The following is a 17043-nucleotide window of genomic DNA, read 5'->3' on the forward strand; positions in this document are numbered from 1 at the left end:
AAACACCTCCATCTTCTTAGGGTCATGACAGGACCTGAGAATTAGACATAAGATACATTAACAGGAGAAAAACAAACTTATTTTTTTAAACTTTGATTATTTATTTTGAGACAGTTTGTAGCCCAGCTGGAATGCAGTGGCGCAATTTCGGCTCACTGCAACCTCCGCCTCCTGGGTTCAAGTGATTCTCCTGCCTCAGCCTCCCGAGTAGCTGGGACTACAAGTGCGCGCCATCACGCCCAGCTAATTTTTGTATTTTTAGTAGAGATGGGGTTTCACCATGTTGGCCAGGATGGTCTCGATCTCTTGACCTCATGATCTGCCTGTCTCAGCCTCCCAAAGTGCTGGGATTATAGGCGTGGGCCCCTGCCCCTGGCCATAAACTTTATTTAATACAAGTTTACGTGGCATGGGAGCCCTCATAAGGAATCAGAGACCCAAAGAAGAAGTTAGAGTCAGTTATTTATGTACTGAGTTGCACAAAAAATAGAAAGCTGTGAAGAAGCAACTGAATTACATGGGGACGTCTAAAAGATAACTTATTTTAATAAGGACAGTGCAGAAATGTTTTGGTATCAATTTCTCATCCTTGAGGTTAAGGATGTTACTCCTTTTGGTGTAGGGAGGGTGTCTCTCACATGGGAATTTTATCTGTTTTTAAGAAACAGGTCAGATCTTACACATGATATTTTTCAGGTGCCTTTAATTAAAAATGGTCAGTATGTTAAGAGTGGCATAACGAGCATAATGAACTCCTTCACCGCTATTTCTTTTGTCTCTGGTAATGAAAATACATCTGGTTTGTTTTAGTACCTGAGTGTGTTGTAAGTGTCTCAGCCTTGCCACAAAAGTGTATAGTGCGGGTCAATTTAGCCTGTTGGCAGCCTTCCCTCACTCTTTATAGGTCTGAAAGAAAAGCAGAAAGCAGCCATTTCCAATCCCTGACTCTAATTTAAACGCCCTTGCCATATATGCTGGGGACTCTTCACTTTCAGCCCTGTCTTAACTAATCCAAATAAATGATTATTCTGTTAGGAAAATTAGGTAATACCCTTTCCATTTTGGTTTCCCATTTTGGTTTAGCTCACTGTGAGCGCCTATGGAGACTAAAATAATTGAAGGCATAGCTTGTTTTACTCTTAGTGGTTCAACCAGAATTTTCTTCAGATAATAGTCCTAATACTGTTAGCCAAGATGAAAATATTATTTTAAAAACTTTGTAAGAAGGCCATCAACTTTGACAGGAAGGAGGAGGCACAGCATGATGAAGCACAGGCAGATCGGGGCTGGGATCCCACTCCCCACTCCCTGTTGTGTGACCCCACAAGCTCAGGCTGTACCTCTGTACCACGGGGGAGGAGCATGGGCTGCTGCCAACCACCCACACCCAATCCTGGCTCTAGCTTAAGGGGCAGCCTTGTGTAAGCTAGCCTCAGATAAAACAAGACAGCAGTAATTAGAACAGCGCTTCACACTAACTATTCAATGAGTATTACTAGCAGCAATCTGTGAAATGGAGAGAACAGAATCTAAGCCTTACAGGAAAACTGTAAGGGTTAAAATGTATGTCAAGTACTTTGCACAATGCCTGGTACAGAGTAAAATTTCTGGAGCTAAAAGTCTTGTAGTAGTATGACTTTAAATTGTATTTTAGATTATTTACAAAGAGAACTGAAAACCAAAAAAGTATTTATTTATTTATTTTAGAGACAGGGTCTCACTCTGTCACCTAGGCTGGACGGAGTACAGTGGTGTGATCTCGGCTCACTGCACAACCTCTGCTTCCCGGGCTCAGGTGATTCTCCAGCCTCAGCCTCCTGAGTAGCTGGGACTACAGCCATGAGCCACCATGCCTGGCTAATTTTTGTACTTTTTGTAGAGACAGGGTTTTGCCATGTTGCCCAGGCTGGTCTGGAACTCCTGAGCTCAAGCGGTCCACCCACCTCGGCCTCCCAAAATGTTGGCATTACAGGTGTGAGCCACCGCGCCCGGCCTAAAGAATGGATTTTAAATGCTTCTGTTTCCCGAAATAACTGCTTATAAAAGCAATGCACATTCAATGCGGAAAAGTTGCCAACTTCTGAAAAGTATAAGGAAATAGAAAAAGTCTTTTACAATCCCCACGACCCAAAGACAACTGTACATATTTTGGCATACATGATGATGTGTGACCTGAACACATCACAGTTCAGCCTGGAGGAAGCAGGAAATGCAGACAGCTGCTGTTCCCTTAGCCTCAATGTGCAGGAGCCTCTGTCAATGGGTGCACCTTGCCATGGTCAATGTCGTTCTAATGTTTAAAGATCTGTTATTCTGTATAATGTAACCCCCAACCAAGCCAACTGCAGATCTAGTGCTTAGCCAGAGAACAGGATCTGTTCCAACCCCGAGGAACTCCTGGCTGTGCTGGACTTGCTGAAAGATAGTGTATTACTGGTCTCCTGTGTGGTACCTTCCCTACACATGGGACTTAGGTTCTGAATTCAGCCTATAAAGTGAAAATTACAAAGGCTCAGAATTTTTCTTGAAAATCTCTTATGCAGACACCACACAGATGAAGTAGTTGGCTATGAACTATGATGTGTTCAGGTGAGTCATCTTTACCAGTTAATGTATCTTGCTTCGTCTCTGATGAGCAAACAGCTGACTATGAAAGTGAAAAGTATGTATGTTGTGACTCCTATGTAATGAACACATAATACATACATATGTATCTAATTTATTTTTCTGCTTCTATTTGATTCATAGTAAGTATCTAACCGTGTTATCAAAAGTGCTCTGTAAACATTTAAGATGAGTGCTTGGTATATGGGATGGATATACTATTATTTTGTAATTCATTCCTTATATTGAGCATTTAGGCTATTTGTAATTTTTTCTATATGCTGAATAAATGTCCACATTTCATATGCTTTTCCTTTAGGATGAATTCCTAGAAGTAGATTTCCTGACTGAAGAGGAGATATGTGAACACTGGGAAAGCAAAGTTGCTAAATTTCTTATCGGAAAAACTATCTCAGTTGACATTCTCACAAGCAGTATGTGTGATTCTCTCATCAGTTTTTATTTTGATATGTGAAAAATGATATAACACTAATTCAACTTCTTTTTATTATTCATGAGGGTGATGTTTTCATAATTAAACTATTTTCTTCACCTTTCTTTCCTTTTGTGAATCAACCATTTCTGACTTGTAAAACTGCAATCATTCTGCTTTTTAAAAATTGACTTGTATAAACTCTATGAATTAAGAAATATAATCTCATTTTTGAAAATATAATATTTTCTTCAGCTCATTTTCAGTTGTTGATGGTATATTTTAGCATACCAAAGCAGCCCCTTTTTAAATTGTGGTAAGATATAAATAACAAAAAAATTTACCATTTAAACCATTTTCAAGTGTACCATTCAGTGGCTTAAAGTATATTCACAATGTTGTCCCACCACGACCATTATCGCAAACACCAACTCTGTCTCTGTGCCCATTAAACAATAACTCTCCATACCCTCTTTCCTCCAGACACCAGTAACCTCTATTTTACTTTCTGTCTCTATGAATTTGTCTATTCTAGGTAATTCTTATATGTGGGGTCATATAATAATTGTCTTTTGTGTCTAGCTTATTTCATTTAGCATAATATTATTAAAGTTCATATTACAGCATCTGTTAGAACAAAGCAGGTAATTTCACGTGGTCAAAGGAAGGTCAGGGAAGTTTTCCTTGATGATCCTTACTGCTTTTAAGTACCAGATGATCAGCAAAAATTCATCCATATTTCCTCCCATATTTTTGTTTGAATTTTAAAACTTAGCTCCTTAAGTTCATTTGAAATTTCTGGGTGTGAGCTGAGAATCTAAATAGATTTTATCAATAGTTTACTTCTCTCCAAGTATCATTTTCTGAACAATCCTTTCCTTCCCCATGAGTTATGATGCCTCCTTTATCATATGTTAAATGTAGCTTTTGTCTCTAATTAGCCTCCATCCTCATACCCCTACTTTGCAATTCCCCCGTGGGGCCAAGAGGTTTATTTCCGGTCTTTGCTGCATACTTGTCTCCCCCTGCCAGACCATCCTCAGACAAGCTCTGGTTGACTCACTCTTCCACCCTTCCCACCAACTATCTCAAATCTTCTCAACTCAGACCTCTAGCTTCCCACCTACCTCCATACCCACCTTCACTCACAACCAGTGCCCTGGCCTCCTATCTGTACAAAGAAAGGAGAGCAGCTCCTCTTAGCAGACATAAACCTATCACTAGTTCCCCTTCCCTACAATCACAGCTTTCATTATCCAGGGTCATTCCTGCTCCTATGCTGAGCCCAGCCTCTCTGGCCTGAGAACTCTCAAGCCCTTCTTTCTCAAGTGTTCGTTCCTTCAGGTGTATCCTCCTCTGATGCTCCAGCCATCACTCCACTGCTCTTCCTCTCCTTGCCCAAACCCTATCTCTTTCCACTGCTCTTCCTTTCCCTGCCCAAACCCTATCTCTCTCCACTGCTCTTCCTTTCCCTGCCCAAACCCTATCTCTCTCCACTGCTCTTCCTTTCCCTGCCCAAACCCTATCTCTCTCTTCCCCTCAGCTAATTCTTGCAGATCCTTCTTTCTCTCCATTTCCTCTTCTACTTATATAGCTTGCAATAAAGATAACTTCCATGTGGTTATAGCCAATGAGTAATTTTCATTATTATCTCTTTTTTTGTAGAGATGGAGTTTCACCACGTTTCCAGGCTGCTCTTGAACTGCTGAGCTCAAGCGATCTGCCCACCTTGGCATCCCAAAGTGTTGAGATTACAGGCGTGATATGGTTTGGCTGTGTCCCCACCCAAATCTCATCTTGAATTGTAGCTCCCATAATTCCCTTGCGTTGTGGGAGGAACCCAGTGGGAGATAATTAAACCATGGGGGCGGTTTCCCCCACACTGTTCTCATGGTGGTGAGTAAACCTCATGAGAGCTGATGGTTTGATAAGGGGAAACCCCTTTCACTTGGCTCTCATTCTCTTCTCTTGTCTGTCATGATATGAGATTTGCCTTTCACCTTCTGCCATGATTGTGAGGTCTCCCCAACCATGTGGCACTGTAAGTCCATTAAACCTCTTGCTTTTGTAAATTGCCCAGTCTTGGGTATGTCTTTATCAGCAGCCTGAAAAAGGACTAATACAAGCCATGAGCCATCACACCCAACCTTCCTTATCTCTTTTGACTTCTGCAGCTTTTAGCAGAGTTGACCACTTTCTCCTTGAAATATTCTCTCATTTGACTTCCTGGACACCTCACTTTTTTGATTCTTCTCCCTTTCTATACCTCTGGCCATCCTCTATCTGTCTCCCGTGCAAGCTCACCTTCAAGGCTTGGTTCTAGACCTCTCTTCTTCTTACCTTACAGTCTCTCCCCACAGATCTTGTCCTCATCCAGATATTCAGTTAATCCACTTGGGATTCTTTCCAACTTCTTCTCAACATGTGATCTTGTCAGGTCCCTGCAATAAACTTTCCAATGGCATTTTAGGATAAAGACAAAATAAAATAAAACATAGAAATGCCTTACCAGGCTACAAGGCCTCTTTGGGCTCTGCTACCACCCTAATCCCCATTTCCCTCTCCTGCACCAGCTGCATTTGCTTCCTGTCAGTCCCTGGTGCTCTACTGGTTTCTACCATGTGGTCTTTGAAGACTGTGGGTCAGATTCCATGCCCAAAACGCTCCAACTCTTACACCTAAGTGTCACTTTCTCAAGGAAACTTTTCTAACCTTCATGAATACATGAAGCCTCCTGTCCTCATTATAGGATTTCATGGCACCATGGACGACTTCTACACTTGTACACAAGTGGTACAACAGCTGCAGCTGTTCGTGTATGTTTCTGTCTCAACACTCCACATGGACAGAGACTGGTCACCACAGTGTTCCAAAGAACTACTTGCCTACCCTTCACCCAGCTACCTTCACTGCCTCTAGGAGGCATTCCTGGCCAGGTGGCCTTCTGTGTGCTCTTCCACAGCACCCTGCTCCGGACTCTACTGCAGCACTTATCATGCTCTTATGTTCTTTATTCTTTCAACCAGTAGGAATTATGTTGCTATTTGTTTGAAGTTCAAGTTGTGTATCAGGCATACTAGGCACAGGTCTGCTAAACCAACACTTCTTCATCCCTCCATTTGGATCACAGATCAACTTAGAACCTGAGAGTCACAGACTCTCTTTCCAGAAGAAAAGACCCACACTCACAACATTTTGCAAATGATTTTAGCAGGATTCATGGACACCCTGCAACCCGGCCATGAACAACTTGCGCTAGATTTACAAGCGTTGGGAAGGCAGGAACTGAACGGTGTTCTGCTTTATTCCCTGCACCCAGCAAAGAACTTGTTCCACACAGAGACAAAATCAGTATTTGTCAGGTGAAACTGAGTGAACAAGTGGATGCAGTAAATTAATGCAGTGGGTAAAACTGGGTTACCAGAGACAGACTGCCTGATTCCTGGACAACAGTTGTGCTGAGACTTGAGGAAGTTACTTCACCTCTCTGAGCCTCAGTTTGGCATCAGGAAAATGGTGACACTATCTCCTGGGTGACTGCGAAGATCAAACGAGTTAATACCACAAATCACTTAGAATATGCAGAAAACTCTTCACATATACTAAATCATTAAATCATCACAACAACCCATTTTAAAATGCAGAAACAGACACAAGTAAAGGAACTTGCCCAAGGTTGCTTAGCTAAAAAAAAAAAAAAAAAAAAAAAAGGCAGAATTGGATTCAAACCCCACAGCTTGGCTCCAGAGTCCTGCTCTTAGCCCTGTGCCCCCACATAAAGTAATGCTTTTGGTAAATGTTCGTTAAATCACAATGTGGGCTGTTCTAGGATGCTTGTTTCTTAAGCATTTTTGAGGAGTGAAATTCACTTCCGTAATACACACAGTTATGGTTAGTATGATCTTCTCTACACCACCACTGGCTTCAGTAGAGTTCTTCTTTCGTAACACGTATGCCCTGCTGCCAGTTTCAAACTGACCAATGTTTATAAGCAAGGAAAAACGAGGGTCTTCGGAAGATCATCTCCGGGACCGATCAAAAGGCCGCACATTCACTGTAGGGCCTCCGCTTTTCCAGAGAAACCCGGCAGGCTGAGCTGAGCGTCTGGTGATGCATGGGGTTTTGCGGACCCTGACCTCCGCCACGGCGCCGCAGGTGAGGAAGGGAGCAGAGGAAGAGGGCGACTCACCCGTCGGCGTCAGCTCCAAGGAAGGCACAGGGAGTCCCGGGGGCCAGGCCCCGTCCTTCCCTCTCTCTTCGGTCAGCCTCCACACGGTCCGCCGTCCCCCTGAGGCCTAGAGCCTGGGTCTCGGTCCTCCGTCCCAAGAAGCTCCCGACAGTCCTCGGCAGCGTCAACCAGGCCACCAGCCCCTTCACCCATGGCCAATCAGGTCTCGGGAGATGACACCCCACCCCCCGCAGACACGCCCCCACGTCCCAGCGCAGCCAGTCAGAGCGCAGGACACAACTACGCGTCCCTCTCCGCACCACAAGGGGGAGTGGGAGTGGGAATCGGCTTTCCAGGGAGCGGAGCCTGTGCCGGCGGGGGGCATCTGGCATTTTCACACCCTTTCCTTAGCATTTTAGGAAGCGGAGTTCCAGTAGCTTTGACGCTTAGAAAATATAAGAAAAAAAAAGAAGTAACAGAAACCGCTATATTTTTAAGATAGAACCAATCAGTTCCCAAAATAATTAGGTAAAGAACCAACTTACGAAAGAAATGTTTAAAAAAACCCCAAATTCTTTGAAACACATCTAAACTTTTCCCCGCCCCCACCCTACCCCAGCAGTTTGCGACTGATTCGTCTTTAAAAGCCATTCTCCGTTCTCCCCCTCCTTGCCACCTTCACCTAAATACTCGCCTTTTCTGATAAACTGCCAAGTGGTTTCCATTCTAATTATTACCGGTGATGCCCAATCTCATACACTAAACACGTTAATTTCTCCTTAAAGCCAGGCTCAACGTCTCTCTCATTTATTTTCACATTTCTCCATCCAAAAAACAAGTATTTATGGCAGGCCTGTTAAGCGCAAAGCATATTGAAACAGCAATGAGAAGATAGAGGGGGAATAAAATACATTCCCTGTCCTTATGGAGCTTATATTCTAGTGGAGGGCAGAGATATCAACAACTAATAACGTGACTAATCACACCTAGAGTTAAGTGTTATCGAGGACAGGGTGCCCTGACCTGGGCCTGGTGGTTCTGTTTGTATGGAGTTGGAGTCAGAAAAACTGGTTTTCCCAGCTGGAGGTCCCTGCTTTCAGGTGTTCATAGCACACTGCACAGTTCTGCCGTAATCGGTGGCACTGGCACTTAGACTGCCCTCACACCCTGTGGAGTAAATTCCTTGAGGCTACTAATTATTTTTCTGTGAGCAATGCTCGGCACACAGTAGGAGCTCAGGAAATGTTAACTAAATCTTTGAGTCTAGTCTCAGTATGCAGTTTAGGCTCAACAGGCTTTACTGAGAGGCGCTCACACATGCATTTTTAATTCCACAGAGTAGCACCAAGAATCCTGGCTCCTCAAGATCACCTCTGATCTCTAGGATATTCTAGAACGATCTGAGCAACTCAAGTGTACAGCTGAGGGGTGTTTGTCCAGCAACCCCTGAGTTATCTGAATATAAAAACTCTATTATGCATAGATTTACTGCATACTTTTTCCTGATATAAAACGATTTGGGGTCCAGACTAACCAAAGTGAGTCATTTGTACTTAGGAAAAGGAAATTAAGGAATGTAAACTCAGGACTTAGAACTGCAAGCTGCCATCACTGGTCAGGAGGGAGGGAGCAGAAATGTGCACCAGGGTGCTGGAAGCTTGTATCAGGGCTCCACGTAATTGTGTGAGGAATTACAATACATATGACCCCGTTCATTGTAATCAAAACTTGAAACTGACAAATCAGCTATTCCAACTGTATTAAATAAATGCTACTCAAAGTTTTTTCCAGCCCAAATATTTAAACAGTGCATTTCTAGGACCATATAATCAGAAAGAAAACCTTGAATGAAGAAAAGGGGAAAATAACTTATAATTATGCATATTATGTACAAGAAAATTACAAACACATTTGAATTGTGAGAAGATCCTGAAAATTCTAGCTTGTAAGGGATGCATTAAAAACACTGATAGTCTTTTATATCTCAAATTTACTAATTTATTTTAAGCAAATATGAAAAATGTAAGGACTTTGCACAGGTTCATTCAAAATCCTGGTTCTCTCAATGTAATTTTTCCAAGTCGTCAGTACAGTTTTTGGCAATAAGAATAGAAGTATTTGCTGAATGAGTAAAATGTCTTAAATCCCTCAACCACAAGTAGGATTTCTAGTTAAGGGGAGAAAACTGTATTCGAACATAGTGTATCTGCTCAAGTAGAGCACGATGATTGATGCCTTTTCTTTCCCTTTTAGTGATTCTTTTTGACCACTATTTACACCAAACTGAAAAAGCTTTCCAAAAATCTCCCTAATTAAAAAAAAAAAAAAGTCCTCTTACATTATTTATAAATAGCATACCAGTGCTTATGCTGAAATAGTCTTTTACTGAAAGGTTTATTTATTCACATTAAAACTGAATCTTTGGCCGGGCACGGTGGCTCATGCCTGCGATCCCAGCACTTTGGGAGGCCAACGCTGGCAGATCACAAGGTCAGGCGATCAAGACCATCCTGGCTAACCCGGTGAAACCCCATCTCTACTAAAAAATACAAAAAATTAGCCGTGTGTGATGACACGTGCCTGTAGTGCCAGCTAATTGGGAGGCTGAGGCAGGAGAATCGCTTGAACCCAGGAGGCAGAGGCTGCAGTGAGCCAAGATTGCGACACTGCACTCCAGCCTGGGCGACAGAGTGAGACTCTGTCTCAAAACAACAACAAAAAAACTGAATCTTTGACCTCTTGTATGATGATGGTAAATCTCAGGCCTAAGAATTTCTCAACTCTGCACTGTACAACTAGGTCCAAAGAGTAGGATGTGAGGTAGTTACCATAAAAAAACAATTAAAATATTACTTCACTTTAACAGTGGTGAAAAAAGAACGATAAAACACAGGATTTTTTCATCTTCTTTTTCTCAGTAATGGATTTCCCACCACCACCCCACCCCCTGAGACAAGGTCTCACCCTGTCATCCAGGTTGGAGTGCAGTGGGTGCAATCATAGTTCACTGCAGCCTCAAACCCCCCAGATCAAGACATCCTCCCACCTTAGCCTCCCAAGTAGCTGGGACCATAATGCACACCACCACACCTGGCTAATATATTTGTTGTTTTCTTTTGTAGAGATGGGGTCCTAAGATGTTGTTCAGGTTAATCTTAAACTCCAGGTCTCAAGTGATTCTCCTGCTTCAGTCTCCTAAAGTGCTAGAATTACAGGCATGAGCCACTGTGCCTGGGTCTTCTTTACTTTTTACTTTTATGTTGATTTTTTAAAAATAGAGAAGGGGTCTTGCTAAATCTCCAGGGCTGGTCTCAAACTCCTGGCTTTAAGTGATCCTCCAGCCTCAACCCCACAAAGTGTTGGGATTATAGGCATGAGCCACCACACCCAGTTCAGATGAGGTCTTGCTCTACCCAGGCTGGAGTACAGTGGCACAATCATAGCTCACTGCAGCCTTGACCTCCTGGGCTTACGTGATCCTCCCACCTCAGCCTCCAAAAGTGCTGGGATTATAGGCGTGAACCACAACACCTAGCCTCAGTAATGGAATTTAATTGTTAATTCACTATCCAGGATATTTTAAAAAATGCATATCATCTAAAATGTTATTGTTTCTATATTTTTATTCAACTTTATCTTCAGTTATCTTTAAATATAATTATCATACTAAATATCTATCATGACTAATGATGGGAAAATGAAAAGCCACTGGTTATAACTCAGAATGGCAAGAACTAACCTACTAGAGAACATTAAAGGGATAATAGCAAGAGTAATAAAAATAATGGCAGCTAACTAGAGCTGTGGCATACAGCTATGCAGACTGTGCACTGTACACGCCAGGGGGTGAGACAGCGTGGCAGCCCTGTGGCTAACATTGAGTACCCTATCACATGCCAGCTCATAAATATTTTACATGGAACTGGACTATAAAGCAGATACTACCCTCATCCCCATTTTATAGATAAGAAGAAAGAAGACACAGAAGGTTAAACTTGCTCAAGACCTCAAAGCTAATGAATGGCAGAATCGGGCATTTGACTCTAGAGCTCGCTCTATTGATTGCTAGCCCACATTGCCTGATTTATGGTTACAAATGCCATTACTTGAAAAAAAATCCCTTTAGTTTTACATTTTTCTTGCATATAATTTTGAAAAATACTGTTTAAACATATGGTAGCTGTTCCTTCATTCAAAATGGTGATGTGGTTTATAGAATCCCTTTGTAATTTGTAATCATGTATCATATAGCAATACTCTCTCCCTTACCAAAAAAGAAAAAAAAAAAAACCCAAAAAACACCAAGTACACAAGATTTCATATTTGCATATACTTTAATAACCAGGTCATTTTAGTAATAAATGAACAAAGAAACAGAGACAAAGAGAACTTAACACATGATACTTCCACAAGTTTGGGTCTAAAAAGGTTTACATCAAAGTTTAAAACATATACTGTCTGTGTTAACAGAGGCTACAATACCAATTTAGATTATGCACATTATCTAAAACATTATTATCAAAGAGTGCAAAGTTAGATCAAACAACGTCAAGAAAATTCTGTCCTAAAATTTTAACAAAGTCTTTTAAGAAAGTCTAAAAACCTCCTTTTTTCCCACTGACTCTCAAAACTTTGAGTTTTATATCAGAATATCAATTTGTCATTTTAACTTTTACCATACATGAAAAATTATCAAAAATATATTGATGGGTCTATACTAATTGTGACTATTTATATTTACATTAAGCAAATTCTCTTGCCAAGTTCTTTATATACAAATTACCATTTGTCCTCTGTGAAATTCATTAAAAAGTTAAAAACCACAGAAATGTCATTAGAAACAACATATTTCAATATGTAACTGCTTTCCATCAATGAAGAGTATTTTTAAATAACTTAATTGAAAAGTATTGAACTCCCCACCAATTTCAGCTGCAACAGTATTCCTCCTGAACGTTTTCTGTGATTTAAGGGGGGAAAAAAAAAACTAGGTAAAGCTTGATTGCAAAGAATTCAATGACAAAAATGTGATGAGTGTTTATTGACCTTATCTTCAAGATACTTATAGTCTTAATTAGGTTGACATAAAAAAATTAAGCAATAAAAAACGTAAACAGTGTTAGATAATTGAAGAAACAAAAAACGTTTAAAAACTGGCAAATGTACCGTATAAATGCTTTTCATACGAATTTAAAGCACAAAATGGCATCCGAAATCCAATCAAATTGAATGCAGATAAAGCTTTCTGATACTTCCAATAAGGGCCAGCATTTAAAAAAATTTTAACCTATTCCCAAATTGGAAAGAATTTAGATTTCAGAAGCATCACAACAGATAAAAGAAATGTATAAACATTTAAGAGGCAAAGATTTGGGGGAAAGTTCATAAAAAGATTATATTAATGCCACTAAAACAAAGAGGCCACTTTAATTGTTTTAGACTCACAGTTACATAGTAAGGAAATAAAAAAGTTGTCTTTTTCTAAGAAAAAATTTGACCACAAAATCATAAACATCTCTAATTTAAAGAGCATTGATTCGGATGACCATAAAACTGGTGCAACAATTTCTCCAGTACAGATGCATGTCTCTTGGCCAAAAATTAACTGATTTTGTAAAAATTGCTTAAAAGTTAATGCCTCAAGATTTTCTGGTTTGAAAATAGAGATTCACTCCATTTTGGAAATTATCTTAATTTATGTTAATTATATACTCTTCTAAAGCAAGAAATAAAGCTCTAAAATATTTACCTAATTAGTGCTCTGTCTCTGGACTTTAGGACCAATACTCTGTGTGTCCTCTTCCTGACTAGGACGTTTCCCACCACTGAGACCAGTACCCATGGAGCTTCTTCCTGCACATTTAAAAAATATATGTTTAAGACAGGAAAAGGAAAAAGATCAGTATGCGCAAATGCTTCATTCTTACCTTGCTTCAACAGGTGAGTTTGCTGACTGTCGCCATGAGTATAGTGTAAAATACCACTCCCTTGAGAGCAACCTGTTAGTATTTAAAACACAGTAGAATTACTTAAAATCAAATCCAAAATGTATATATTATTAAGACTACAAATCCAACTTTCAGTGCTTGTACTTAAGGACATTTATATGCTTTTAAGACTAAATCTCAATCTTCCTATGAACCAAAAAATCACATGCTCAAATCAGGAAAACTTAAATTTAGGCTCACAGAAATGTTGACAGTTCAAAGGCAAAATCACTGATGATCATTTTCTAAAAAACATTTCCTTACTAGATGACAATTTGAAACTTGACCATGAAGGTAAAACACAGGGGCAAGAGTGAGACAGACATCCTTCTTTGACGCTTGTCCCTTTTCCCCACGCTTTTCCTACAGAGCCCCTCCAAACATATTTCCTTGAGGATAAGGGAATAAGGGCCTGCCCGATGAGTTAAACAATTCAAATCACACTACAAGCAGAAGACACAGACTATGTGGCAGTTACCTAGACTGAGCAATCACATCAACCCTTCTAAAAACAAACACTATTATAGGAGAATAGGTTGGCTAGAACAGAGAAGTATGTTTCAGGGAAACGTTTTCATCAGTGTGTCCAGGTTATGGAAAAATATAAGCATTCTGGACCTATCCATGAGCAGGTGGATAGGTCAACACCTTATGGCCTGAACAAGACTGTGTACTTACTTTCGTTTTAATTAACTTCAATCCCAGGCAATCAGTGGCAGTTGCTCACCCTAAGTGAGTATGAAGTACTATCCCACAGTTGTTTTAATCTGCATTTCCCTCATGACTAATAATGCCGACAAACTGATATTTTACAATTAAAAAAACCCTGAAAGTTAAATAAAAACTAAAACATATTGCTACAGTAGTAAACATATTACAGTCTGTTTTATTGTAAGAATAGAAGTACTTTAAGATATCTACGTATAGTTTATTCCTTTCCTGAGCACATGTGCACACACACACAAATACAAAGATGAGCAGAGAAAAATGCAATTTGTGTTGCAGAGATTAAGAATGTTCCACAGTCATTAAAACAAAACAAAACTAAGAAAAGTCAAAGAATTTTGCCCTTTGACGTGCCTTGTAAGGTACTATAAAAGCCTACAGACAGGATAAATGTACGGCATAAAAGGATATGCTTTAGAAGCATTTAAGTCCTTTCAAATGGGGCAGAAACCTGAGGGGAGAAATGTTTACTATTAATAGCATAGCCCAAGTCGTGTCTTTTCACAATTTCCCATCTCCAGGTCTAAAATGTTTTTTCCCTCATCTGGCTACCCAAATGCTACTCAATCCTGCCACCTTTCAAGAAAATTTCTCTAGTCCCTTCAGCTCTCAATAATCTCTCCCTTTTCTCATATTGCACATGGAGGCAGCATCTTACAATTTATCACTTTTTCATTTGTTTTTGTTTTCCCTCCACACCCCCATTTAGACTTAAGTTCTACTTAGCTTTTCATGTCTCATGTCTTTTGAAAGCCTCCAAGAACCTGGCTACAAACCATGTTATAGGCAAATATTTACACAATTAAAATAATTTCAAGATTTCTTAATTCTTCTATTATATAATACACTACCCTACATTTATACACCTGCAAAGCAAAACTGTCCCAATTTAACCTGCTACCATGATTAGCTTTTGAATATAATTCCAAATAAAGGACATAGGTTTGAGTGGTCTAAGAAGCAGTTTGTGCCATCATTGTGGATTAGCTCAGCCCTTGGTTCCTAGTTCTTTGCTACCTTCCTGTTATCTTAGTGTTTCACAGAGCTTCTGTCCCTCACTCATGTGTGGGCTGACAAGGCAGGTTGTGAACTCAACAAGAGATCTGATAGAACTTTTGAAATGATTATCTTGTGGAAGTTTATTCAAAATGTAGGAGATCCTGAGAAGGAACATTTCTAAAGTATACTGCCATCATTGGCAACTGTCGACTGCTGGGTAGATCACATTCCAGCAATAAAATATTTTCTCTTGTAAACACATATGGCACTCCATTTGCAGAGGAGGCCCAATGATGCAGGAAGAAGTACAAGCTTTGGGGTTAGTCAGACTTGGATCTGAATCTTAGCTCAACTATTTACTAACTGTGGGATCTTGGCTAAGTTACCTAATCTTTCTAGGATTATTTCCCCAAATATAAAATGAGGATCCCACTACCTCCTCCCCAGGTTATTGTGAGAAAGCAGGCAAAAATCCCTTAGTATCTACTGGTCACAAGGTAGGCAGTGCTTTTGTCCCTGTCTCCCAAAACTAATTCTTGGAGGATAAAATACATGCCGTTTTCATGAGGATGCAGGATATTTCTGAATTCAAAAAGGTTCAATTTTTAAAAGGTTTTATTCTTAACATCAACTTAGAACATCTGACTTTACAACAATATAACCAGGTATTGACACTGATACAATGTCTTTATATAATTTTATGTTCTTTTATCATATATAGAGATTTTCTTTTTTTCTCTTCAATTTTTATTTTAAGTTCTGGGGTACATGTGCAGGATGTGCAGGTTTGTTACATAGGCAAAACATGTGCCATGGTGGTTTGCTGCACAGATCAACCCATTACCTAGGTATTAAGACCAGCATGTATTAGCTATGCTTCCTAATGCTCTCCCAACAGACCCCAGCATGTGTGTTTTGTTGTTTTTGTGACGGAGTTTTGCTCGTTACCCGGGCTGGAGTGCAATGGCACTATCTCAGCTCACCGCAACCTCCGCCTCCCGGGTTCAAGTGATTCTTCTGCCTCAGCCTCCCAAGTAGCTGGCATTACAGGCATGCGTCACCACACCTAGCCAATTTTGTCTTTTTAGTAGAAACGGGGGTTTCTCCATGTCGGTCAGGGGCTGGTCTCAAACTCCCGACCTCAGGTGATCCACCCACCTTGGCCTCCCAAAGTGCTGGGAATACAGGTGTGAGCTACTGCACCCGGCCCCAGTATGTGTTATTCTCTGCATGTATCCATGTGTTCTCATCATTCTACTTCCACTTACAAGTGAGAACAGGAGGTGTTTGGTTTTCTGTTCCTGCCTTAGTTTGCTGAGGATAATAGCTACAAGCTCCATCCATGTCCCTGCAAAGAACATTATTTTGTTCCTTTTTATGGCTGCATAGTATTTCGTGGTACATATGTACCACATTTTCTTTATCTAGTCTATCATCGACTGGCATTTAGGTTGGTTCCATGTCTTTGCTAATGTGAATAGTGCTGCAATGAACAGATGTGTGCATGTATCTTTATGATTTATATTCCTTTGGGTATATACCCAGTAACGGGATTGCTCGGTCAAATGGTATCTCTGCTTCTAGATCTTTGAGGAATCACCATACTGTCTTCCACAATGGTTGAACTAATTTACATTCCCATCAACAGTGTACAAGCCTCCTTTTTCCTCTGCATCCTCACCAGCATCTGTCGCTTCTTGACTTTTTAATAATCACCATTCTCACTGATGCTGTCCTATTTTTTAATCAAATTACTGAGCTTCATGCTATTTTTGGTCAAAGCCAAAAAAACTAATATGATGATTCAAATTTCCAACACATACTGAGTTCCTGAAATTATTAATATCACACATAAGAATTTACATGGTCACTAAATTCGTATTATATAGAAAAATACTACAGACTTTATAAGAAAAAAGTCACGTTCAAAAAGACTAGAGGGCTCTATGCATGTGTACAATAAATCTTTTGGCCATGTTCACAGGGCCACGGACTTTAACTAATTACCTTATAGTTGCTGTACACCTAAAGAGTAAAAAATAATAAGCATTCTGAAAATGACATTTGAGTTTCATTTTATCCTTAAAATTGCTCTCCTCAGTTTGTAAAAGCTTTAACTTGACCCA

The 17043-nt window shown here is 40.2% G+C and overlaps 2 protein-coding genes across 3 annotated transcripts in view; one reads left to right on the top strand and one right to left on the bottom strand.

Moving 5' to 3' along the window:
- PWP1 (PWP1 homolog, endonuclein) overlaps positions 1 to 17043 on the top strand; it is a 753749-nt gene that overhangs the window by 24162 nt on the left and 712544 nt on the right. The window lies entirely within an intron of this gene.
- The window catches only part of CRY1 (cryptochrome circadian regulator 1), a 106607-nt gene continuing 97409 nt past the window's right edge, over positions 7846 to 17043 (bottom strand). Inside the window, exons 11-13 of one of the 2 annotated variants that reach the window (XM_050749750.1) lie at positions 13133 to 13204; positions 12955 to 13058; positions 7846 to 8058 (exon numbers count right to left, since the gene is read on the bottom strand). In XM_050749750.1, coding sequence (XP_050605707.1) covers positions 12955 to 13058; positions 13133 to 13204 — 176 coding nt within the window. In that variant the 3' untranslated portion in view covers positions 7846 to 8058. Of the gene's footprint in view, positions 8059 to 11520; positions 12166 to 12954; positions 13059 to 13132; positions 13205 to 17043 lie in introns of those variants that run through there. The other variant, XM_050749748.1, reaches the window with a different exon arrangement.

Source organism: Macaca thibetana, chromosome 11 (assembly GCF_024542745.1).
Source record: "Macaca thibetana thibetana isolate TM-01 chromosome 11, ASM2454274v1, whole genome shotgun sequence".
NCBI lineage: Eukaryota > Metazoa > Chordata > Mammalia > Primates > Cercopithecidae > Macaca > Macaca thibetana.